Genomic DNA, 26,324 nt, shown 5'->3' with positions numbered 1-26,324 from the left:
AAAAAAACAGTAGCAAGGATTAATGAAACAAAGAGTCCGTTCTTTGAGAAGATAAACAAAATTGACAAACCCCTAGCCAGACTTACTAAAAACTACAAAACATTGAAGAAATTAAAGAAGATCTAAATAAACAGAAAGACATCCACATTCAAGGATTAGAAGATCTAATACAGTCATGCGTCTCTTAACAATGGGGATACACTCTGAGAAACACGTCGTTAGGCGATTTTGTTGTTGTGCAAACATCATAGAGTGTACTGCAGGGCAACAAAATTTGCCACCCCAAGATGTGTCTCTTTAACATGAGGATTATTTTAGGCTGATTATTTTCAAGAAACAAAGACTCAGAAAGTTTTTTTTGTTACCTCCCCCTTAACTGTCTAGAAAAATTTACATTGGGGCCAGCCTGGTGGCTCAGTGGTTAAGTTCACATGCTCTGCTTCGGCAGCCCAGGGTTCTCAGGTTCAGAAGCCAGGCACAGACCTACGTACCGCTCATCGAGCCATGCTGTGGCGGTGTCCCATATACAAAATAGAGGAAAATGGGCACAGATATTAGCTCAGTGCTAATCTTCCTCAGCAAAAAGAGGAAGACTGGCAACAGATGTTAGCTCAGGGCCAATCTTCCTCACAAAAAAACAGAAAAAAATTTACATTAAAAAACCTGTCTCAGGAAGTGAGCTATCACCTTAGCATAACACGAACTAGGTGGCAGACAAGGAGGAACCTAGAAAAGCCTGTTTTTTGGGCTTCCCTCTGTGTTCTTCCGTTTCTGTGTGGCCAAATGCCTGTTTACCAAACATTTACTCCTTTTTATCTACCTGTGAATTGCCTTCCTTCCCTTTGAAGTCCCTGACTCTCCCCACCCTCAACATCTTGTTTAGTCTTTAGCTGAGGATGGTATTTAAGGTGAGGGCTTTGGCCATTTTGGACAGTTATTCAGTTTTTCTGGATTTCTTCCATGTATACAGGTTATTTTGTTTGTTTTTCTCCTGTTAATCTGTCTCATGTCAATTTAATTCTTAGACCAGCTAGAAAAACCTAGAAGGGTAGAGGAAGATTTCTTCCTCCCCTAGAGTACTTAAACCTAGATGGTATAGCCTACTACACACCTAGGCTATATGGTATTAATCTTAGGAGACCACCGTCGGATATGTAGTCAGCGTTGACTGAAACATCATTACATGGTACATGACTATTGTTAAGATGACAGTACTCCCCAAATTCATCTGTAGGTTGAACACAATCTCGTATCAAAATCCCAGCTGGCTTCTTTGCAAAATTAACAAGCTGATCCTAAAATTCATATGGAAATGCAATGGACCTAAAATAGCTAAAACAATCTTGAAAAAAAAAAAAACAAAACAAAGTTGGAGGACTCACACTTACTGATTTCAGAATTTACTACAAAGCTACCGTAATCAAGACAGTGTGTACTGGCCTAAGGACAGACATATAGATTAATGAAACAGAATCAAAAGTTCAGAAATCAACCCTTCTATCTATGGTCAACTGATTTTCGACAAGGGTGCAAAATTAATTCAATAGGGAAAGCACCAGTCTTTTTAACAAACGGTACTGGGGTATCTACATGAAAAAGACTGAAGCTGCACCACTTTCTCACAACATATACAAAAATTAACTCAAAATTGATCAAAGACCTAAATATAAGAGCTCAAGCTATAAAATTCTTAAAAGAAAACATAGTAGTAAATCTTTGTGACCATGAGTTAGTCAAAGCCACCTTAGATATGACACCAAAAGCACAAGAGACCAAAAAAAAAAAAAAAAAAAGATAAACTGAACTTCACCAAAATTAAAAACTTTTACACTTCAAAAGACACCATCAAAAGAGTGAAAAGACAACCCACAGAATGGGAAAAAGTATTTACAATCACATATCTGATAAGGGATTCGTATATAGAATATATATTTCCGATAATAGACTTGTATATAGAATACATAAAGTACTCTTACAACTCTCTAAGATAAGAAACCCAACTAAAAAGTAGGCAAAGAATCTGAGTAAACATCTTGCTAAAGAAGATATACAAACAGCCAACAAGTACAGGGAAAGGTGCTCAACATCGTTAGCTATTAGGGCAATGCAAATCAAAACCACAATGAGCTACTGCTTCATACCTACTAAGATGGCTACAATCAGGGCCGGCCCCGTGGCTTAGCGGTTAAGTGCGTGCTCTCCGCTGCCGGCGGCCCGGGTTCGGATCCCGGGTGCGCACCGAGGCACCACTCCTCCAGCCATGCTGAGGCCGCATCCCACATACAGCAACTAGAAGGATGTGCAGCTATGACAGACAACTATGTACTGGGGCTTTGGGGGAAAAATAAATAAATAAAATCTTTAAAAAAAAAAAAAAAAAGATGGCTACAATCAAACAGACAGATAACAATAAGCGTTGACAAAGATGTGGAGAAAGTGAAACCTCCATACACTCTTGGTAGGAATGTAAAATGGTGCAGCCACTTTGGAAAACAGTTTGAGAGTTTCTCAAAATGTTAAAAATAGAGTTACCTTATGACCCAGCAATTTTTCTACCAAGAGAAATGAAAACATATATCCACACAAAAACTTGAACATGACTGTTCACAGCAGCATTATTTTTTTTTTTTTAAATATTTTCTAATTTTTTTTTTTTTTAAAGATTTTATTTATTTTAATTTTTCCCCCCAAAGCCCCAGTAGATAGTTGTATGTCATAGCTGCACATCCTTCTAGTTGCTGTATGTGGGACTCGGCCTCAGGATGGACGGAGAAGTGGTGCCTCGATGTGCACCCGGGATCCGAACCCGGGCCACCAGCATTGCAGCACGCGCACTTAACCCCCAAGCCACAGGGCCGGCCCAACAGCAGCATTATTCATAATAGCCCAAAAGTGGAAATAACCCAAATGTCCATCAACTGATGGACGGGTAAATAAAATATGGTATGTCCATACAGTGGCGTATTAATCGACAATAAAAAAGGAATGAAGTACTGATACATGCTACAACATGGATGAACCTTGAAAACATTATTGTAAGTGAACAAAGCCAGGCACAAAGGACCACATATTGTATAATTCCATTTACATGAAATGTCCAGAATAAGCAAATCTATTGAGACACAGAGTAGATTATCAGTTGCCTAGGACTGGGGGGCGGAATGGGAGAAAACTGAGGGAGGTGACTGCTAATGGGTACAGGGTTTCTTTTGGGGGTGATAAAATGTTCTAAAAATTAGATTGAAGCAATAGTTGCACAACTCTGTTAATATACTAAAAACCATTAAATTGTACACCCTTTAAACGGGTGAATTGTATGGCAAGTGAATTATACCTGAATAAAACCATTAAAAGAAAAAAAGAGCACAAGGAGGGCAACAGAGCAGGAGCAGCGTGCTGCAACTCTAAGAAAACGTTCTACTACACCACAGACTCATTTCAGAAAACGCTTTAGCCTTTTATGTGTGTCACTTGCTGGGACACATACTTGAGAGAAGTGGTAGGTCTCACCAACACATCAATTTGGGATTTTAAACTTATCTTGAGGAAGTCTACGATGTGCTAAATCAATTCTATTTACAGAAAGAGGCGAAAAAATGACATCACTCCTGGCTCCTACAGCAGACACAGCCAAGTTTACGAACCATCCTAGAGATACAATTGTCAAGCTCAAAAGGATTTTATTTTTTGTTTTTGTTTGGGGGTAGTTTTTTTTTTTTTAATTCTAATTTTTAACATTTGACTTCTTCCAAGACCTCCTTTACATATTCCTTTGCTGAAACTACCTATTTGCTGCTACAACATCTGGGGAAGCCAAGGGGGCCAAGAGGCCTAGGAAATAGAAGGCAGCTAGCTTGCCCCAGATTCTGAGCCCTGCGGGGGCCTTACACCCTGGTGCCCTTTGTATCCCCAAAGCAGAAACTGAGCGCCCAAAACAGAGTTGCTGCTCAATCAGGGCCCACTGCTGATGAATGCCTGATACATAAACGACTCCCTTCTCAACTGATTATCTTTTCTATACAGAAAACAGTACAGGTAAGTCATGATGAAGCTGCTTCGCTCTACACAAAGCTGTAAAGGATTGACATTTGTTCCTCATTTGACCCTTGCCCTTTGAAGCCCCTCCTCTTTACCTGTAGGCCTGCGTCCCCGTCTTGCCCTCCCACCCCCTATCTCCCATGTTTGAATCAAGGGCTTCAGGAGGAAAACAAGTGTGACTCTGGCACTTGTGCCACCCTTTCTGCTGAAGTGGTCTCACTTGAGGGTACTGTTAACAAGGTACATATTAGCATTTAGGCAAGCGTCCAAAATTTGAGGGTTTTTTTTTTTTTTTTGCAGTTTCATGCCTCAGAGTTCCCAGTTCCTCTGATTCCCCCAAAGTTGAAATATACTTTATATATGCACTTTCTCAGCCACTTAGTCAACAGCCTTAAAATGGAGAAGTGGACAGGATGTACTTGTCCAGCAAGGGACAATGAGACAAGGTCTTTTCCGGGAATGCTGGGGAGAACCTAAGGGTGTGGCTGCAGAGCTCATATTCCCCTGACAACCACTGGGGCCCCGGGTCACTGAGAAGCCTGGGAGTGAGGAGGGGGTTCCCAGTGGGCGAGTCAAAGCGGGGAGAGCAGAACATCCTCTTAGGTAAGCCATAATTTTAAAATGTCACTACTTAAAGCAGAAAAACAACATCAACACACACACCCTTGACCCAACCCAGACAAGGAACTAACTGTCCAAATGTCCTCCTCCACACCCTCCAAAAAACACCAAACAAAAACATTACCCAGGAGCTAAGCGGGGGAGGGGGAGTTTAATTGCTTTTTGTAAGACAGGCCACCAGGTGCCATGTTGTTCTCCTGAGAGAAGCTTCCAACTCCTGAGAGAGACTCACTCTAAAATACAAGACTCCACAGGTAAAGAATAATCTGGAAAGCCACTTGATAATCTGAAGAAGCTTGTACTAAGGATGAAGAAGGTACTTCAAATTTCCAAACCAGCACCTTATACCATTTTATTTAAAAAGAAACCCAGGGGCAGGCCCAGGTGCACAAGTTTGGATCCCAGGCACGGACCTACACTACTCATCAAGCCATGCTGTGGTGGGGTCCCACATACAAAGTGGAGGAAGATGGGCACGGATGTTAGCTCAGGGCCACTCTTTCTCAGCAAAAAGGGGAAGATTGGTGACAGGTGTTAGCTCAGGGCCAATTTTCCTCACAAAAAAAAAAAAAAAAAGATACCCAAATTCTGTCCTCTGAAGGCCAAGATTACAATAAGGTAAGAGGGCAGGGCTCACTAATCAGGAAGCAGAAGCCTTCTCCAGAGAAGCCAATCTAACAATGAATGTCTTCTCTTCTCACTCATGAGATGCCCCTGAGTTTTGGAAGCATCTGGACTTGTTTGAGGTTACATTTCAAATAGGGTCGAAACGCCCTAACAGACAGAAATCAGAGAAGGCCCTCCCCACAGGATTTTCCCTCCATCTCCAAAAGGTTGCAGCAGGAGGAGCCAGGAGACAAAGAGCACGTGCTAACAGATGGGACTCCTCTGCAGAGATCTGAAATTGTGTAACTTCACTCTGCTGCTGCCAAACACCATAATGTGCATCTCTTCAGAAATAATTACTGGAGAACTCAAAATACCAATGCCTCTCTCACAAAGCAGCAACCGCCCACATGAGCTGAGAAGCTGATGCAGGATAAAGAAAAGGAGGGAGGAATGTTCAGCAAGAGAGGTGCCTCCAGACAGAGCAACAGCAGCCGGTACACCGAGCACAGGAGACGCCTCCACAACAGGACAGCCACATCATTTCTCCTGCCTCTTCTGCTCCTCCACTCTAAGAAAAGGCACGAAAGGCAGGGGTGGGGGAGGCAGTGAAGAGGCCCCAAAGGAACAGAGTAATGAGAAAACTTTGCAGTCTTTGAAATTATACCCTTTGGTATAAGTTTGAGAGCTTTGTGGTAGCCAGCCTCCAAGATGGCCCCCGAGGAGTCCCACCTCCTGGTATTCACGTCCTTGGACAGACACAGACGTCTAGCCAAAAGGATACTGTGGAAATAACAGAGTGTGACTTCTGAGGCTAAGTCACAAAGGACAGTGCAGCTCCCAACTTGCTCTTGGATCACTCACTCTGTGGAGAGTCAGCTGCCATGCTGGAAGAACACTCAAGAACCCCCTGGAGAAGTTCATCCACATGGTGAAGCACTGAGGCCTCCCACCAACAGCCAGCACTGACTTCCCAGGCATGAGTGAGCCACCTGGGCAGAGGCTCCTCTAGCCTCAGTCAAGCCTTCAGATGACTGCAGTCCCAGCCAACATTGTGACTGCATTCTCACAAGTAACTCTAAGCCAGACCACCCAGCTCAGCTGCTCCCAAATTCCAGACCTATGAAAACTATAAAACTATGTGAGATAATGTTTACTGCTTTAAGCTGCTAGTAAGTTTGGAGTGATTTGTTATGCAGCAATAGATACTAATACAGGCCTCTTAGAAACTCCTCTTCCTACCCCAAAATAGCTGCAGAGTCCCAGGAGACTGCACACCTCTCCATGTACCTGCCTCTCCTCACCCATACATGACTCACAGGGGGGAGGGAAAGCAAAAGCTGTTACTGAATGTGTCCATTCCCTCTTTATTTCTCATTGATGAGCTGAAGCTAAGCATTAGGGAAGCAAAATGTTTTCAATCCAACAGCACTGCTTACCCAGTGATGTTTTTTTTTTTTTTTCCTTCTGGAATTGTGCTGCAAACTTCTGAAGTTCAAAATTCCTAAAATACATTTTATACTTCATACATTATATGTGCCAAATTAACACATGTGGAAGATGCATCACCTGCTGAATTTTTTTCTTAAAAAATTACTATCTGGGGCCAGCCTCGTGGTATAGTGGTTAAGTTCATGTGCTCTGCTTTGGCGGCCCAGGGTTCACAGGTTCAGATCCTGGGTGCGGACCTACACACTGCTCATCAAGCCATGCTATGGCAGCATCCCACATACAAAAAATAGAGGAAGAGTGGCACAGATGTTAGCTCAGGGACAATCTTCCTCACCAAAAAAAAAAAAAAAAATCACTATAACTTAACAGGATACTTAAGAGGATGCTTTCCCCCATCACACACTCTGTCCTGGCAAGATTTTAAAAACCTTTATTTCCTCTGATAAGCCTTCTCTTCAATCAGTGAAGAGACAGATTCACACATTCCCCGGGAAGAGAAGCTGCAGAATATATTCCAAAGAGCTCTGGATGTGTGATCTTGAAAGCCGAATTTAACACCCCGCCCTACTACTAGCAGTAAAGGCTCTGGCCTCAATTTCCCAATCTTCAGAATGGAAATCACATGTGTCCTATCTCATAGCATCATTGTTATAAAAATAAAATAAGATGCTAAAAAAAGGAAAAAACCCACTTGCTTCCAATACATCCAATAAGGAAGTCTGAAACAGAACATTGGTGGTCTGCTAGGTGGGAGTCTTGCAGTAGGGAAGATGGAGATCAATAATTTGTTGTTATATTTCCAGAAATGACATAGGAAAGATGGTACCTGGACTAGCTAGGAGAATATTTTTATCTGCCAAACAGAACTGTCAAATTACATTTTTCACTTGTGAATTAATGAAATACTCCATTCGCTTACTATTCCCTTGTGAGTTTGGCCATCATCAATCTAACCCCTGGGGATCCAATCATGTTTGTGTGAACTCATAAAATTAGGTTCATGTATACGCAAAGGTGAGGGTGAGATCTTGAAGTTACAAATAGCAATCTCTTTCTAGGTCCAATGTTAACAGTTATTGGACAATTTAGCAACCCTCAGTTATCAAATCCCCACTAAGATGGCTGTTTTGGGTGGATAAACCATAATCTTCCCATCACTAATCTGAGTTTAGGAGATTCTGACAAAATGGTTCATACCACCAGGGCTTCCTATGAACACTATTACTGGTCAGTTGAAAAAGACACTATGACCATTCTTTAATTTAAATGTTTAACCATTTTTTAGGTGGAGCATTAAATGGTAGCAACATAATTTTAGAAGGGTTTACACACACACACACACACACACACACACACACACACACAGAAAATGCCTCCACCACTAGAAACTAGCAAAGTAAGCTATATTGCTATATTGATGCTCAGTTAAGCCCAAAACTGGAGAGTGGCAAGTCTGAAATGAGTTTAATCATTATAATATTTCTTAAGGAGGTCCTGAATTTACTATTCATCTTAAAAATACTGCACTGACAGTCACTAAAAACCTTTACTTTTGGCAGGCAGACTTTGCCCCTGACCGAGTTTTTTATTCAAACACTGTGGTTCTGTACTCTCTGAGGTCTCCACTGGAAAAATTATACTTTTTCCCCCAAGAAGACAATTCTTCTTGGGTGGTGCACCATATAGAGATAGAGGAGCTCATCTACACTGGGATAAATAGAGCAACAAAGAAAGACGGCTCGGATCCCATTTACTAACCAGTGGGCATCTCCAAGTTGAGAGCCAAAAACATTATATGTGGGGGAAAAACCTAGAATTGAATCATGCTGCTAAGGTTTTCAAGCCTTAAATATCTTAAAATAATATAATATAAATATTTAAATTAAACTGTGAAAGAGCCAATCACATCAAAAAATAAAAATAAAAGCATTAGCTTGGGATGTTGTCAGAGGAGCCACATGGGTTGAACTGTTGGACTAGGTAACGTTAAAGGTCCTTATTAGTCCCATTACTTCTAGGAAATTCTAATAAAGCAATCCCTGTGGTAGGGACAGGGAGAGGACATTTTCGATTTTTGAAAATCTAAAACATAGATTTTAACAAGATCTTCATTCTAGGTCTTATATAGGTACAGTCTAAAATATTCCAATAAAGATACCATATCAACCACACAACATAAACCAACAACATACCATATCAACGGTCAACTTACAAATTCTCAAACACCCAAAGTTACATTGACACTTATCGGGCAAAAGTTAAAAGTCTATTTGTTTGCACTTGTAGCAAATGATTCCAAAATTCTCCCCATTCCTCCCTAATTTCGTTTTTCTGTAACTTCTCAGATCCCTTTTAGTCAACTGAAAATCAGGTATATTGACAGACCAATCACATCATTTCTGTTTTGCAAGGAAGACAAACAGCCAGCCCAAACCAGTCTCTCCCTGAAGACTTACCTGCCGATACAGCCTACACTGAAGGCACCAACACCCACAGCTCATTTGTTAATTAATCAGTTATAGCCTTGCCACCTTTTTTTAAGTCATCACCCCAAATTACTTAAACTTTATATTTTTTACCAAATCATAAGTGTGGATCTAGGTTGGCAAACTTTTCTGTAAAGAGCCAGAGAGAAAATATTTTAGGCTTTGCCAGCCATTTGGTCTCTGTTCTGACTACTCAACCATGATACCGTAGTGCGGAAGGGGCCACAGACGACACCTACATCAACGAGGGTGGCTGCATTCCAACACAACTCTATTTTGGGGCCCTAAAATTTGAATTTCATATAATTTTCATACGTGACAAAATATTTTCTTTCCAACCATTTAAAAACATACAAACAATTCTTAGCTCTCGGGCAGGCAGCAGGCCAGATGAGGTCTCAGAGCCACAGTTTGCTGATTCCTGATCTAGACTACCAAAATCGTGTCAACAAACCACCCCGCATTCCCCACAAGGCCTCCAGCAGTAAATACCTGTGGATGGGTCCTGTTCATCTCTTTCCTTCTATTCTGGAGGACTACAGTATGTCTTTGAAATTCCCAGGCATCTAATTAACATATCAAACAGGGTAGGTTTACCAAGGGCATATGAGAGCTTCAGCATGAATTAAGATTCTCTTTCTCAAAGAAAGGTAACAATCTGTAAATAAAGATGGGGGGGGCGGCCTCAAGTAGCGGAGGATGCCCCCCGCAGCTTTTATTGGACAAAACCACAGTCCATAAGCACCAAAAAAGGGGGGGGATGACTTTGAGATTGTACCTCTTTCAAGTCCTTTCTTAGTGATGTCTCCTCACTGATAACATCTCCCAGCAAAAAGAACAGTAACAGCAGCAGCTTAAACACCCTTTGTGGGGGAAGGCAGACAGACAGCAAACACAGAACTACCAGCCCGAACATCAGAGCCACCACTCTGGCATCTTCAAGAAACCTCTTCAGCTATACTTTTATTTTACCAGTTCGTCTGAACTGGCTTCTATCTGTGGCTTAAAAAACCCCCCACAACCTCATCCACTGTTTAATTCTGAGAGTGACATACTCTAGCTCTACCTTAAGAAGAGTTATTATAGAGTTCAGATACTGCAAGTCCCTAAAAAAGAAAACTTACAAAAAAAATTAACTTCAAAAGAGATGTAGATGTTTCCCTGAGTTCAAAGAATTAGATGGAGGTTGAGGTCGGGGCCATGGCTATGGTATGTGGGCTACAGCCTGCACATCTGAGGGCTATTACTATACCAGGGAGCCAGGATCTTTTACACATGTTAACTCCAACCCCTGGGTGGCTAACAACTCATAAATCATCCCTCCAGAAGATAGTCTTATATAATCTACACCTGCTGTCCCACCATGCCCTGGAACCACAGAAATATGAAAGACTAACTTAATCAGGAGCCAAATAATCAAACAATTTTGGGAGAAAGAGCACCATCCAGGCCCAGAAATTAGACTTCAACATAAAATGACTCTCCAGGAATTTTCGCCCACTGATATCTTCCCTGGTCAGACCTGTGCTTTGGTTGTATTTTTATATTTACTGTGTACGTATGACAAGGCCATCAACAGGACCCTGGACTAGCTAGCTCTAGATGTTGGCTGGAAGGAGCCCTAGAAGGCAGAATACTACCAGGCCGATGAGCAATCATCCTATTATTTAAAGACCCTAAATCGAGAGATTTCATAATATGCAGTGGTTGTTTCCTAGACTGTACACCCCCACTCCTCACCCCCCCACCATATACATGGTCTGAATCATGAACTACTCCCCACAGCTTTTCTGGTCCATGACTCACTAAGAGAAAAAATTTTAGAGAGAGTGAAAAAGAGAGTGTGAGCTAGAAGTTACCAAAACTTGTGTTAATGAGTCAGTGGCACAGCAAGGACCAAACAATTGGGTCTCTATGGCTCTGGGGGCCACACAGGCCTCTATTCAATTAGCAAAGAATCTGTCGGGATGAATCAGACTACCAACTGACAGAGTGGTGAGGAAGGGGTTGGCCCAAGCTTAAGGCAATTCAAAGAGGCATTCAGACAGCTACTTAACTTGTCTTGTGAGCTTTATTTAAATTTGATGGGAAGGCTACAAAATAGTTCTTTCACGCTTGCAAATCTCCCCTCTGGTCTGCCAATCTAGAGAGAAGAAAAAGGAAGCCCTGAAGAACAAGCGGCATCTTCCATCACGGAGAGTGCTACAAAGCAACATGCCACACACAAGTTCCCCAAGACATAAACCTGCCAGTTCCCATGCAGTCTCCGCCTAAAACAATGGGAAAGAGCAGCCCAGGGCAAGGTGAGGGTATTGCTGAATTCTCAGCAGGGGAAGCACCAAATGGAGCTCACAATGTACAGTAAAACCAAATCACAAAAAGCTGCCGTCATTTCACCAAAAATTCCAGCTCCGTCATGAAGTCTATCACAGAGAACTCCTCTTCCTTGGGCAACCTGTGAAGTTACTAAACAACAAAATACAATAACTGTTGGGAGGAGAAAGTTGGAATCAGTTCAAATATTAGGTAAGCAGATAACTGAAAGCTGGCTCTATGTGCCACTGCAAGGTGACAGTGATAGACAATGGAGTAGAGAAAGCATACATCCATCCTAGAGTCCCTTCTCCAGACAGCAGCCAGCTAGCCTTTTATAAAGGAAGTCAAAGCACTATCCCCTTGCTCAAAGCCCTCTGTTGTGGGTTGAACTGTCTTCCCTCAAAAAGATATGTTGAAGTCCTAACTCCCCGCACCTGTGAACGTGACCTTATTTGGAAATAGTATCTCTGCAGATGTAATCAAGTTGAGATGAGGTCATACTGGATTAGGGTGGTCCCTAAATTCAACGACTGGTGTCTTCATAAGAATGCCACGTGAAGACACAGAGACACACAGGGAGGTGGCCATGTAATGAAGGTGGCAGAGACTGGAGTTACGCTGCCACAAGCCAAGGAACACCAAGAATTGCCAGCAACCACGGGAAGCTAAAAGAGACAGGAAGAATTCTTCCCTAGAACCTTTAGAGGGAGCAGGGCGCTGATGACACCTTGATTTCGCACTTCTAGCCTCCAAAACCATGAGAGAATACATTTCTGTTGTTTTAGCCACTCAATTTGTGCCACTTTCTCAGGGCGGTCCTAAGAAGCTAACATGTCCTCCAATGGCTTCTTATCTCACTCAGGAAGAAAATCAAAACATTACAAAATGTTCTGGACCGCCCTTTACCTGGCTGACTTGAGCTCTCACTGCTCTGCCTAGTCACTTCACACTGGCCTCCTCATCGGTCCTCAAACATGCTGCCACTCTCCACCATGGGGCCTCCCCCTGACCCAGGCTGGTCCTGTCTCAGACCTTTGTAGATGCCAGTCCCTCCGCTGGAAACGTTCTCTCCCCAGGAATGTGCAAGGCTGTTCCTTCAATCTTCCTTCAGGGCTCTGCTCAAGTCCCCTTATCAGTAAGGCTCCCCCGAATTACCCTTCAGTATCCCCTATCCCCACCCCATACACTCTATTCCTCTTCCCCCTGCTTTATTTTTCTCCATAATACTTAAGACGAAAGCTGACATGTATTTTGCTTAACCTTTATAGGTCCATCTCCTTCCATGTTACCTTTGAGAGCAGGACTTGTTCACTGCTGAATCACAGCACATTCTGTTTACTGAATGGATAAATGAATTCTATCTGGACAGGTGAAATTTTACTCAAAACTGTCTGCATGACAAATAAGGCTTCTACTAATTAAGCAGAACAGCAGAATCTTCTGTAGATGAAGGGCAGGCTCACGGTTGGGATCTGAGGGGCTAGGAGAGAATTTCCGTGCCAGGTTTCCTTAGGTAAACTGGGGCTCACCACCAGCCCTGTGTGGAAAAGGGAGACCTAAACAATTCTGAAACAGCTTCTTAAGATTCCTCCTTATCTAAGATAAAAGTCTACTCTTATCTATAATTTTTGTCTCCAGCCACACCCCATAGAAAGTGAGTTAGCCTGAGAAATTTATGAAGCCAAATCTACACATCCCTCCACCACTGCATTACTACACACATTTTTGTTTTGTAGGGGCTGAGGGGAAGGGCCCAGAAGGAATGTCTGATAATGATAATCTCATACTGCAAATGTACAAACTACTTAGGGAAGAAAGCCTCTGACCACCATGCTCCTAAAACACAAACAAAAAAACACTTCAAATAAACCAGGAGCTTTAAAACAGCTCTTTCTCAGTAAGGAGATAATCCAAACCTTTTTAAATGGCCCGAAGTTAACACTTTTCCTTCCCTCATTTACATTTTCAAAAGTTGAAAACAAAAGAAGCAGAAAACGAAAGTCTTTTTACCTTGGGTTTTGGCCCCAGGTCCTGCCAATCCTAGTGATGAATCACAGGATTCCTTCAGGGGTGATCTGATGGGCGTTTCAGCTTCAGGGGTCTCAAAATTACCTTCAGAATCCGAGCTGCCAAGGGGGAAAAATGAGGAATTACCACTTTCAACGGTTTTTCCGCCACCCTTTATAATCTAAATATCCACAAAGGCTAGTCCAGCATGTCTGCCTAACTTTACAACCCAATGGTCCTCAGCATGGATTGGCCTGTGGCAGCTGCTGAGGGTTTTCTAGCAGGGCCCTCCTCCGGCTTCTGTCTGGCATCCTGTCTCCCTGAAATCTCCTCCATCCTCTGGAGCTTTTCTCCAGCAGCATTTATTTTTGAGGTCATCTTGCCCTCTGACATCCAGAAAAAGCGCTTTCCAACAGACTCCTTTTCTCACAAGAGCCCTCTCCCAGAGGCTTAAAAATTAATATTGCCCCCCAACCCCTAAAAAATTAAGCCAATTCTCTCCATGACGCCTTTCTCTTTGGAAGGCCTCTACCTGTTTTGAACTCACTCGGCCCGAGGCTGCAAATGCTGTCACCTGCCTTCCGCAATCACATGGGTGACAGCTCAGCAGAGACCACCATTTCTCACCAGCTGCCAGGGGCCTGTCATCACGCGACCTTCTTCACCAAGGCTGCATTTTCGGGACACAGTGGGGCCCCAGGAGGGCCTGGGAGCGAATTCTTCCCCACAGTGAGGGCCCCAAGTTCCACCGAGAGTTACCAGTGACAGTGTATATACGTGTGTGTGTGTGCAGGGGCGGGGGCTGGGGGATCGAAGCTTAGAGAAAGTGACCGTGGCAGACCGGGATGCGAAGAGACTGCAAATTCTGGCTTAGGGTCAGAAAGCTCACACGGAAATGGGGGAAAGAAAACACACGGGAGGACAGAACATCCTGAACTTTCGGATGCACGGGGGGCCCTGGTTACGGGCAGGGACGCAGCATTGCCGTGAAGATGGTTACGCGGGTGGGCGACCACACACACGCACACAGAATGAGCCGCAGATGGATGGATGGCAGCACGTTTGCATCTCGGCAGGGATGCGTGTACTTGCCTGAAGCTCAACGATTTGGTCTCGGCTTGCGAGTCCTCCTCTTCGGGGTCGCCCTCCGGCCCTCCGGCCTCGTCCTCTCCGGCGCCCCCGCCGCGCACCGCGGACCACGTCCATTTCGCCCACTGCACGGGGGACAGGATCTGCCACGGGCTGAACGCCATGAGCGCGGCTCCTCCGGCTCCAGCTCCTAAGAGGAGGGGAAGGGGGAGAGCCTTTTTTCCCTTTCAAAATGGAGGGAACCGGTGACAGGCGCCTGAGAGCGTTTCCAGCGGAGGCGCGGATGTGGTTAAACGAGCGCCGTCGGGGGCCCGGGCGGAGTGCTTCCTCTTCGCCGGCAGGCAGCGCCGCTTCCTCCTCGTCCTCCTTCCCAAACCGTGCGGCCGCGGCGGCCCCCGCGCCGGGCCCCGCCCGCCGCGAAGATGCCTCTGCTGGGGCCTCCTCAGGGCCCGGCTCGGGCTCTCCGTCTCTCGGGGTCTCTGGCTCTCGGGCTCCCGCCTCCCGGCCGGCCGGGCGCGCATCAGCTGCGGCGGGAGCCGCGCCCCAGGAGCCGCCCCCTCGGACCGTACTACTCGCGCGCACGGGCGGGGGCGACGGCGGTGCCGGGCCTTTGAAGTCTGCGGCGCGCCCGCCGGATCCCCCCGCCGCGGCGCCACGCTGGTCGCGCCTGGACTGCGGGCAGGGGCTTCCCGGCGGCGACTCTGGCCGCGGGCCGCGGGCCGGGCGCCCCCAACAGCTCCGTCCGCGTCAGCAGCGGGGGAGATCCGTGCTCTGGGTCCGTGCGCGCTGGACTCTTCCTCCTTCCTTTTTTATTTTTATTTTTTCATCTTGGTACTGTGACTTCATGGCTTTGGTGACATTGGATCGCACAGAAGTTAAGCCCCTTAGAAAAAAAACTTTGAGGCCGCTGTTGATTGTGCTTTTCTCCTGCCTGATATTGACAGCGTCGAAGATTTCAGCCCGTTCACCTTCAACCCTGTCACTCCCAGGTTTTGGAAATCCCTCAGCAACGCTACAAGAGTAGCCAAGGACTGGAATTTCAGAGGCTTTGTCCCTCCCCAAACCGCACTCGTGGACGCTACGAGGCCAGGTCTTGGGTAAAGGGTGCTAAATTACCCCATGAAATTATAGCCTGATCGGGTTCCCATTCTCCTTTTTGAGGCTTTCTTTTCATAACTGTCAAGTCTTTGATTTCTGACTTCGTTAGCTGCTTCAGAAGTATGCCAACAGGCCTGGGGAAGGCAGCCTTCAAAATAAAAACCCTCTTTATGTTTGAAGGCAGAGAGGAATAGCAGAGCTCTCCTCGGATTTTCTTCATTTTCCATTTAGGGATTGCTGCTCTCCGAATCACCAATGCTCAACAGGCTTAATGATCTCCTTGCCTGGAGAAGGTGTTTCTTGTACTACTGTCATTTCCCAGAGTTGTGGTGGATCTAGGAAGAAAGTCGTGCTGAAACTGCGGGAGACACGCCGTTGGCTGGTATACTGTTGATGAATCGTGACTGTCTTACACATTCCATAACAAAATCAAAAGCAAAAATAATGCCAGATAAGTCGAGGTAGGTAGTCTTACCACAACAGAAGGGCAAGGGTTTGCCTGGAGTCTAGAGAAAAGGGTTGGGGTGTCAGGATGCTTTAGAATGCATCCAGCTCCTGCCCAGAGATAAACAAAACTGTCACTAGTGTTCAGAGACTACAAAGATGTAAAGTAAGCAGGAGTCTTTCTTTTTTTTAGGTCCACATGAAATATGCCACAACACTATCCAACTCTTGTAATTTTAGGTTTATGGCTCACGGCATAAACCTTCAGAATATAAGGTCTCCCAGGTTCCTGGATTTGACACAAGTGTCTTGTTACCTGGAAATAATATTACCCCATGTAAATCAGTAACTGGCATATACTAGGTCCTGTTCATGCATCCTCCTGACTGGTTCTCGAATCTTTTCATTCTGCATGCCAGTTGTGACTGACATAGTTCCTGCACTCCTCATTTTTCATGCTCTACTGTAAATGTCTCCCAGCTGGTTCCACCTCTCAGCATTTTCTCACCAGGATCACCCCAGCCTGGCTGATGTGTGACTTGTGCGCTAGTCTTGTGCTCCTGCTCCCCTCTGCTCCCCGCCCTTTGAATTCTTAGCCATAATCAGTAGAAAATTGGTTCTGAACCTTTAATATGTCCAAGAATCATCTGGGGTGCTTCTTTAAAAAACAATCCAAATTGCCAGCAGGATCTGGAAATCTACATTTTACCAAGTGTCCTGGGGAATTTTTTTCACAGGATAAATTTGGGAGACAATGACTAGCTTGAACCAACTAATTGCTAATTCCAGAACAATCTCCCTTTTGCCTGCAGAGTTTTGCACATTCCTCCCCTCTACCCCCACCTCAAGCTCCCAGACCTTGACTGCCCAAGCTTCCTTCATCACCCAGCTGGAGTGTCTACTCTGGGGAAGCAGGCTGATTTCTCCCTCCTTTCTACCATCTCTATACCCCAAACATTCATAGAGACTTTTACTGTGGCCTTTCAATAGTTCTGATAGGGGACACTATTAATAGTTATACCAGGACAACAGACATAAACCAGGAGTCCCAGGACGTCAGGTCATCCGACACTTAGCACACTGTGTGTGACGTATTGTTTACATAACTGTCCCACCTCTGGACCATACGCTTCTAAACGGCAGGGACTGCATCGTATTTATGATTTATTTTTGTTTCCCCAGAGATTAGGACAGGGCCACACACTCCGTAGGTGTTCCATAAATGTGCAGAAAAGGAATATTCTAGTTTACAAATAGACCTTATGAGTTTGGCTAGGATGACATAAATTCCCAAAGCCTGACTCCTCCTGAGGAAATCAAGTTTTTGAACCAGCACAGAACGGAACCTGGGACGAGTGATGGCCCCAGTAAGATAAAGCCCAACCTATACAGCAACTTGCTGAAATTAGAGAAACAAATGCTCAGTTTCTGAAAAATCACTCCTCTGCAAGCTCCTGGACTTAATGTGAACAGCAATAAAGTAAGTAACTACTCAACAGCTTGAACTGATTTTATTGCCTAGAAGTACAAGTAATGACAGTAACTGATATATCAATTTTCCTGTAATTCTGGGAAAGAATGGGCAATGTTTGACAACAGATATCCTAACCGAGGTAAACCATCATTTTGCTGCTACACCTTCAGCTTCATGGATGTCAAAATGTCTGCTAATATATAACTGAGTAACCAAATGAAACGTATTTGTTTTGGAAATGACCTTAAGCACAGAAAGGGCCCCATCCGTTCTCTTCCTTCCTCTGCTTCTTGCCCTTCACAGAAGCTTTGGATCAATACACCACGAAAATCTAAAATATAACTCCTTTGAAACACTCCATAACCGTGGCCAGGCCAGGCACGCACCCTGCTGCTAATGGATGCTCCAGAAGGATCTGCAAAATGGGTCTCTTTGGTAAAAAATAAAATAAAATATATGAGTAAGCAAACTCAAACAGGCAAACGACTATCCATTTAGCAGCACAGCTACTGTGAGAATGCCTATGGGAAGGTGGCAGCAGGTGAGGGGCAGGGGCAGGGTGGGGCCAAATTGGGAAGGATCCTGTCTGTACACCTGCTAAGGAGTTGCTCTAACCAAGTTGAACTTGATCCTGTGGTGGGGGGAGCAAATACAAGTACCTAGATAATGTAAACGAGTGACACGGCCTGGGTGATAGATGTGCTATCTGGAGAACATGTGGTGCTAAGGGGCGGCCCCACCCGGCTCCTGGTGCCCCGTGTTACTATTTAACAATCTTACAAGAGAAACTCAAATCCTGGATTTTATAAGACATCTTCCAATCTTTAATGTTCTTACTAATTCAAACTGTTTTAAACCTTGCAGAGGCCAACATGGTGCAGGACAAACAGCCATCTGTGCGCCTGGGTGGCCCATGGAGCCTTGGTGGGCAGAGGGGAGTCATCAGGCTTTGAGCAAGTAAGTAACATTTCCATTTAGAAAGATCAGTCTGGCAACCACCGTGGGGCTTGGATGGAAGGAGTGAAGACTGGGATACCTGTGAAACTGCTATTTCCCCTACCCCAAACTGTCTTGAGAAGGGAGACTGCTTCTCCCCCAGAGAGTAAAGAAGCAGAAGGGGAATTAGTGTCCTTAGCTTTCACCCCACTTGTTCAATAAGTATCAGAGCTGTAAGCAATCTGAGTACAATGAGAACACTTTTCCAACAGAAGGAGAAGCAAACTACTACTGCTAAAGAAACTGAGTTTCTGACAGCCAGTGGAATGAGAAGGCATCGTGTACGAGATGCTGCTAAGGGAGTGGAGGAGGAAGGGAAGGAGGGCGGGACCAGGATGGCACTAGGGAATCACAGAGATAACGTGACCGATGAGAAAACAGAAAGGCTGGCAGGCAGACAAACCCATCAACTTATCTGTATTTTCTAATAATTTAGGAATTTGATGAGCAAACGATACATCTAATTCCACTAAGATTAAATGCCAGATTGGTGATGTAACCAAAGTGGCTGGGCAGCACTGAAGCGCTCAGGAAAAGCACTGGCCCATACAAAATTGAGATAGCAAATGGCAACTAGGTTGAGGTGCCTCAATGGAACCTCAGCAGAACATCACCCACTCCCCCCTCCCCTGCTTTCCGAGAGCCATCCTGTTCACTCTTTTTTTTTTTTTTTTTTGTGAGGAAGATCAGCCCTGAGCTAACATCCGTGCTAATCCTCCTCTTTTTGCCGAGGAAGACCAGCTCTGAGCTAACATCTATTGCCAATCTTCCTCCTTTTTTTTTTTTCCCCCAAAGCCCCAGTAGATAGTTGTATGTCATAGCTGCACATCCTTCTAGTTGCTCTATGTGGGACGTGGCCTCAGCATGGCCGGAGAAGCAGTGCGTCAGTGTGCGCCCAGGATCCGAACCCCGGGCTGCCAGTAGCGGAGCACGCACACTTAACCACTAAGCCACGGGGCCTGCCCTATCCTGCTCACTCTTGAGGTTTCCACAACATGGTGAGGAATTCTCTGCGTGTGGTCACTCCATCCATCTTATCACTGAATGTGCTCTCCTCACTCACCAAGCTAAACATCCTCAATCCTTAACTTCTTTTTTCTTGAATATTTAAATGTAGAAGGTCTCAAGGATGTCATGATAATAGTACCTTATATCAATAAAGTTTCATCTGTCCTTATAAGCATTCTTTCAGGTAACAAGGCAGGTTTTCTCATTCTCAATTTGCTGATGAAGAAACTGAAACAGAAAGGGCAGCCACCTGCCTGAAGTCACACAGCTAATTAGTGCCAGGGCTGAATCTAGAGCCCCAGTCTTCTGACTCCCAGTACCCTTTGCACTGTATCAAACTGGAAGAAAGCAGGATGCCCTTGCAGCCACTCTCTACCTTGCGATTCCATTAGCTAGATACCTCTCTCTCAGCTTGTTGCTGCTGCTGCAATCCTGGCACGGGCTGCGGAGTCACAACTCGGAATGCATATCTCCATCAGTGAAGAACTGCCACTGCCAACTGGAGGCCTGCTTTTCTAACCTACCTTGGTCTAACCAGGCAAGAGCATGCTGATGTCTGTACAGGACAGCATTGCCAGTAACAGCACCTGACAATATTCAAATATGTCAACATTACAGTCTTAACCTTGCAAGATCAGATGTCATCCTTTACCTCTAGGCCCTAATCACCTACAGAGTTACAATCTTCCTTCCACTATCCAAACAATCCAAATCAGGGAATTTGTACTACGCATTTAAACTGAAAATTATATCATAAAGAGAAGCTCCTTTCTAATTTTTTAAAAGAGAAAAGCTAGATTTATGTCCATAGTTAAGACTTTTTCAGAGCTCCGGGAAGATTAAAAGGGATCCAGATTGCATCCATTGAAGACTTGGCCAAGCTCCCCACATAGCGCCTGCTCATAGACCCTTGTCCAGGCTTTGCTCTGGTGAACAACTTGTCAGATCCACCCTCTGATCTATTTTGTTCTGTATCCCAAAAGTAAAGTTTGAATTCCCCAGAAAGTATGCCATTCAACCTAGGTCACGATCAGACGTACAGGAGAACTGCCACACGGCAGAGTTATACACTGTCAGCTTTCAGAGAAGTGGAAAAAAAGTAAATATATTTTATGATGTTTACATTAAACTTGTGTCATTTAAGAGCTAGTTCTATGAGATTCTGTCTCATCCCCGTTGGGTATCATGACTCTATGTTTATTGACCTTATAAGCAAATTCACTTCAGTTCTCTACCTGGGGATGTAAGACTATTAGAGAAACAGTTGTTGATTACAAAAGATATAAACAGAATTAGGCCAGTCTGTTCGTTCTAAGTGAGGAAAACAACCCCAACATTATCCCTAATTCTTTCCACCAACTACCACAAATCCGAACCTGAAAACAAGCAAACCAAAAATAAACACAGAAGATCCACTTAAAGCAGTGACCTATCTTTAAATTCAGAAATATCTTCTATTCCAGTGGATATGTTTGGATTTTCCTGCTAAACAACATTACTGCAATTACAGAGCCTGTTAAACAGGTACATCATCTTGCAAAATTACTGATTTAGCTTTCTTCTGTTGAACTTACATTCCTTTTTAGCAGATTAAGCATAAAGAAAAGTGGGCCCTCCGAGTCAGAGAGCTTTCTGTGTAAAGCCTCAGACAAGAAAACCATCTGAAACCCTTTCTAAGTTGTTTATGAATTTGTTTCCAATAGTGAACATTACTCCAAATTTGAGAGATCTACTTTATTTCATTCACCTAGGTTGGGGGAGCGTGGAATCTAAGGCTTGAGTTAGAGAGACTGAAGGAATTTAGGAAATTGAAATAGAAAAATATTTCTTCCCCTGCAGCCTTTTTATTCTCTCTCCTCTACCCTACTTCCAAAATAAAATAAATCTCCCAAATAACGCATCTGGAAGACTAGAAGAACATCGATCATATGGCCCAGATTTTCTGAGATCATCCTGAAAACGAATATTCTACCCACTATCCTCGTCAATACATGTCTCCATTTTCGATTTATGAATCATTGTCACCAAGAAGCTATAAGGTAACAGATTGGAGGACACCTGGAAAGGGCAGCTGAGATGCACTGGTAGGAGGGTGTGCAAGACGTATCCACCCAGAAGAAAGAATAAAACCACAAAAAGTTTTCCAAAATAATTGGGACACCCACTCCACCTACGTCCACACTCACTGGGGACTTGGGGGGTTTCATTACAGTGACTCTGTGTTTGTGACCAATAATCTTCCTGTGTTTCTAAGAGAGAAAAAGACGGGAAACTAAGACGCAAACTCTATGACATGCTTTGCAGCTTCCTGCAAAGCTGTTACTTCCAGCTTTTATCTTTTTAGAGAAAAAGTTTAACTGCCATATTTGGGTTCTGAAACTACATGTGTGTGAAAATTGAAGGAAAATATGTCCATTTACTTCTTTGTGATAGTACAAAGCAGGGAGAGGGGAAGCCTGTCCTTTTTGTGTGTTAAAATTTCTTTAAACTCCAAATATTAACACCACTCATTTTCTTCACTAATAAATATAAGCTAAATGACTAGTTGAATAAATGGAAAGACATAATGTGCCAAGTTGGTAAAACTAAATGTTGTAAAGATGGCAATACTACCCAATAATTTACAGTTCTAATGTGATTTCAATGAAAATTCTTAGGGGATTTTTCTTAGGATGTGTCACTATTTTTCAAAAGTTTGTCTGGAAAAATAAACTGGTGAGCAGATTTTAGATTCTTAAAAAAGAAAAAAGCAGAGTCAAGAAGGGAATTAGGTCTACAAAATATTAAGATACATTTATGTAAAAATAGGCATATCTTTGTTCTGTGAAACAGAACAGAAAGCCCAGAAAAAGACCCTACAAGACAGAGGAATTTATTATATGATAAAGAAGATGTTACAATACAGTGGGGAAGGGAAGACTATTTAATAAATGATTGGAGAATAATTGGTTGGCAATGGGAAAAAAGATCAAGTTAAACCCTTACCTCAGAGCATAGACCAAGATAAATTCCAGATGGATTAGATGGCTAAATAATAAAAATCAAACCACGGGGAGAAAACAATCTAGAAGCAACAGAATCTGTCAAACCTCTGTCGGAGAGATGACTGTCCAAACTTCAAAGTAATTAATTAAATCACACACAAAATAAAGATCGCTGATTTGGCTACATGAAAAGCATAAAGCTTCTACATGTTTGCCTTCAAATGAAAAGGCAAATCGACAGGCTGGGGAAAACAGTAGCAGCCAAAAGCTAGTCTTGTTTTTATCTAAGGAACTCATGAAAACCGGCAAGATCATCCAAACCCCAGCAGAGAAGGGAGCAATTATAACTGCTTACTATGCATCAGACACTATGCTAAACGCTTTATGTGAATTAGCTCATCTAATCCCCACCCCCTTGCCCCACAGTCTCATGAGGAAGGTATTATTACTGTTTTTTTTTCCTTAAACAGGTTAAGTTGGCTACATTTTCAACCTCTAGAACAGGGCTCTTGATCTAGGCTTAGCAAGGAAGGGTTTCAGAAGACCGTGATCTCCTTGAAATTATATGCAAAATTATGTGTGTATGCGTATCTGCGTCCATCTCTCTCCCTCTTCTTCCCCATTTACAGTCAAGCTCCACTCCAGGAACAATGCTTTAGACTAACTAAAGATTAATTTTCGAATCTGAAAGTGGAACCCACAGAAGATTCTCTTCCTCCAGCAGTTACGAGGAAGTTCTAACCAAAGAGGCCCTTACACGGAGAACTCAGACCTGCCAGAGATTAATACAAGCAGCCCCAGCTTGGATGACATGTGGGTGGAAAGCGGAGGAAGGCCCAGGGGGCAGCTTGTGGGTCTAATCTCAGAGACTGTCTGGTGACCAAAGTGTGACACCCTCATTACAAGGAGGCATTTGCCTGGAGAGCCAAGGTACCATAAAAAAGGAGTTCTCCCCAGGAGTCCTACTGATACACGTGAGTCCTCAAAGACACACAAAATTGGGCCAGGACATAAAAGGTGCACTTCATGAGATGCAAGAGAATCTATTTTAGTGCCTCTCTCTTTAGGGTGCTCTCTCTTTTGGTGTACTTCCCTTTAGGGTGGTTCCTTCCAAGAAACTCTGCTGATGAGGCAGTTGGGACTACTAGGAGCCTCTTCCCACCTGGGAAAAAGTGGGAACCGTGGTGGGGCTCAGTGGGGGATGGAGGCATTGGAAGAGGCTGCCCAGGTCCGATTTTGTAGAGCGGGAAACTTAAGAGTTTGGGGAGCTCTCTTTAAGAAAAATACAAAAGTGAACACAATGCTGGGCCCTTCTGGCGACTAGGAGGGGGCCTCTGCAAGTGAGGGGACCTGAAGTTTAAGCTTCACTAGCTTCATGGCAAATTCAACCCTGCCCAGAGGGCAAAAGAGTGGCTCAGGAGCGGTGCAGCTGGCTTCAACGTGGTAAGTAAAAACACTGATATACTGAGGGAAGGGTCACACTGACCTCTCCTCTGTCTTCCTAGAGGAAATGAAATATTTCAGCCATTGGAAATTTGATACAACTGTCAAAAGATATCTCCTACACAAATTGGGAAACATAACTCATGGCTCCATTCCTTCTTACCAGTGTGAATACACACACGCACACACAATTTTAATTAAGATGAAAAAGAAAAACAGTAAGGCGTCTTTGGCAATGTGTGCCTTCTGTACCCTTATCCTTTGAATTTCCACAAGACCGTCATGGCAGAGTCTAACTTCCCCCCACATCCCTTATTTCCTTATTTCTTCTGGTAAAAGAAACTCCTCAGTTCTGCTGGGCACATGGCCACCCAGCTAGAGGCCACATTTCCCTGCCTTCTCTGCAGCTCGGTGTGGATTGTGACTCAGTTCTCACCTGTGGGATGCGAGCCAAGTGGTAGATGCAACTTTGGGGCTACGTCTTTAGAAAGAAAACTGCTCGTCCTGCACTCTCTTTCCCCCGTCCAGTGGGCTGGAGGTGAGCCAGCTTCTACTGTGTGGACAAGGACCACACTTGGGAGATGGCAGAACAACGAGACAGAGCTGGGCCAGGCTGACCTTAGGGAGCAGAGCATCCTGCTGCCCTAGATGAATCGCCACCTGAGGACTGTTATGTGAGAGAGAAATAAAAGCCCCTCTTTGCGCCACTGTACCGCTGGGTTTCTTGGTTATGGTGGTCTCACGTCCTCCCCTTAACAACACAACCTCTTTTGGGGCACTTCAGCATCCAAACTCCCTTAGATGGCAAAATGGAAAGAACCTGCCTAAAATTTCATTCCACATCATTGTGAGCAGGATTATATTTAGGTTCCTTCAAAAATTCATCTTATATCTCAGTGGCGTCCTTTTCCTCAGGCCAGGAAATTCCCCAACCATGAGCCTATCCTGAAAGCAGGACTGAGCCCACCCTTCCCCGTACAGTAATGACTTGAGTTGTAATACTGCATTTCTGGAAAATAGGCAGTTGCATCTTTAAAGATGATGGTGTGGACAAAAAGGCTGAAGTGGGGAGGGAGTCAATACCTAGGTTCCTACAAAGACCAAGTCTTCCAGGTAGAATAGATTTGGATATTGTACAAAGGATATTATCTTCTTTGGGGAGATGTCCTTGAAAATAATATAATTTTATAAGTCCAGAAATACTATATAAAAAATATGAGTATTTTCTCAATTCAAAAGCTAAAATAATAACTGACTGACCTTCTATAAATGAATTAATCATTGTTGTTCTTTGGCTTTAACACTAATTGGTGTTAGTGACGATTTCCAGCACCCACCCACAAAATATTTTTTCAGAAATGTTTTCTTGTGGACTCATAATTAGTCAAGTTATTTTGTTGTATTATGTTACAGAACCATAATCAAGGTAATCCCTACTGCTCCTCTTGGCACCTCATCATGTATGACACATAATTCATATGTATTTTGTATTCCGGTTGGCCAAGGCATAGAGAGCTACTGAATAGAATGTATCTGTTTTAAATTGTTTTCTGAACAAATGATAAGTCGCTGACTCCAAACATAAGCATCCACCCCGGATCTCACAGAACCACAGGAACTTTCAGCTGGAAAGAACTTTTGCCAGAGATTAGTGCGCCCAATATCCTCGTTTACAGATGAGCAGATGAGTCCCTGAGACACAAGTCTGCAGGACTAGGACTCAGACCTCTCGGGTAGAAGTGTGAATTCCAGGCTTTGTCCCCAACCCTAAACGAAATGCACCCCTGGTATGTGTAATAGTGATACAACCTCCCCCCCCAAATTCACCCCATTTTAAAAGGCAGTACGAACTATTTCACAAAGCGAAGAATTCTTTTGTATACAAATATCATTGTGCTTTGTTTTAAAAGTATTTTAAATACCTTTATTGTTGAAGGCAAAATAATATGTCTGTTCATTCAATCATTCCACAAGTTTTACAAATGACAAAACAGACCCAGTTCTTGCCCTCACAGAGGTTGAGTTTAATAAGCAAAGAAATAAATATGTAACTTACAAACTGTCATGCATGGTAAGTAAGAAAAGTGCAGGGGGCTAATGGGAAAAGCCAAGGGGATGGCGTGGGGGGACCAGTGGAGATAAACCAGAGGCCGCTCTGAGGAAGTGACGCAGAGGCCTGAGGGATGCGCCTGGGAAGCGTGGGGTAACAGCGTCCGTCCGCAGAGGGAACAGGAGCCTCTGCTTCGGGGCAGGTGTGGCCAC

The 26,324-nt window shown here is 44.0% G+C and overlaps 1 protein-coding gene across 8 annotated transcripts in view; it reads right to left on the bottom strand.

Moving 5' to 3' along the window:
- TACC1 (transforming acidic coiled-coil containing protein 1) overlaps positions 1–26,324 on the bottom strand; it is a 96,276-nt gene that overhangs the window by 53,052 nt on the left and 16,900 nt on the right. For 2 of the 8 annotated variants that reach the window (XM_087418533.1, XM_087418534.1), the window contains exons 1-2: positions 14,619–15,114; positions 13,530–13,645 (exon numbers count right to left, since the gene is read on the bottom strand). The exons of 2 other annotated variants lie outside the window; for them this stretch is intronic. In XM_087418533.1, the coding sequence (XP_087274659.1) occupies positions 13,530–13,645; positions 14,619–14,779 (277 nt within the window). In that variant the 5' untranslated portion in view covers positions 14,780–15,114. Of the gene's footprint in view, positions 1–13,529; positions 13,646–14,618; positions 15,117–26,324 lie in introns of those variants that run through there. 4 more of the 8 variants (XM_087418535.1, XM_087418536.1, XM_087418537.1 and 1 more) reach the window with 3 other exon arrangements.

The sequence above is a fragment of the Ceratotherium simum genome, chromosome 28, assembly GCF_057802395.1.
Source record: "Ceratotherium simum simum isolate JZ-2026a chromosome 28, ASM5780239v1, whole genome shotgun sequence".
NCBI lineage: Eukaryota > Metazoa > Chordata > Mammalia > Perissodactyla > Rhinocerotidae > Ceratotherium > Ceratotherium simum.
Note: the sequence above shows the minus strand (reverse complement) of the source record. Positions and strands in the feature narration are given on the sequence as shown.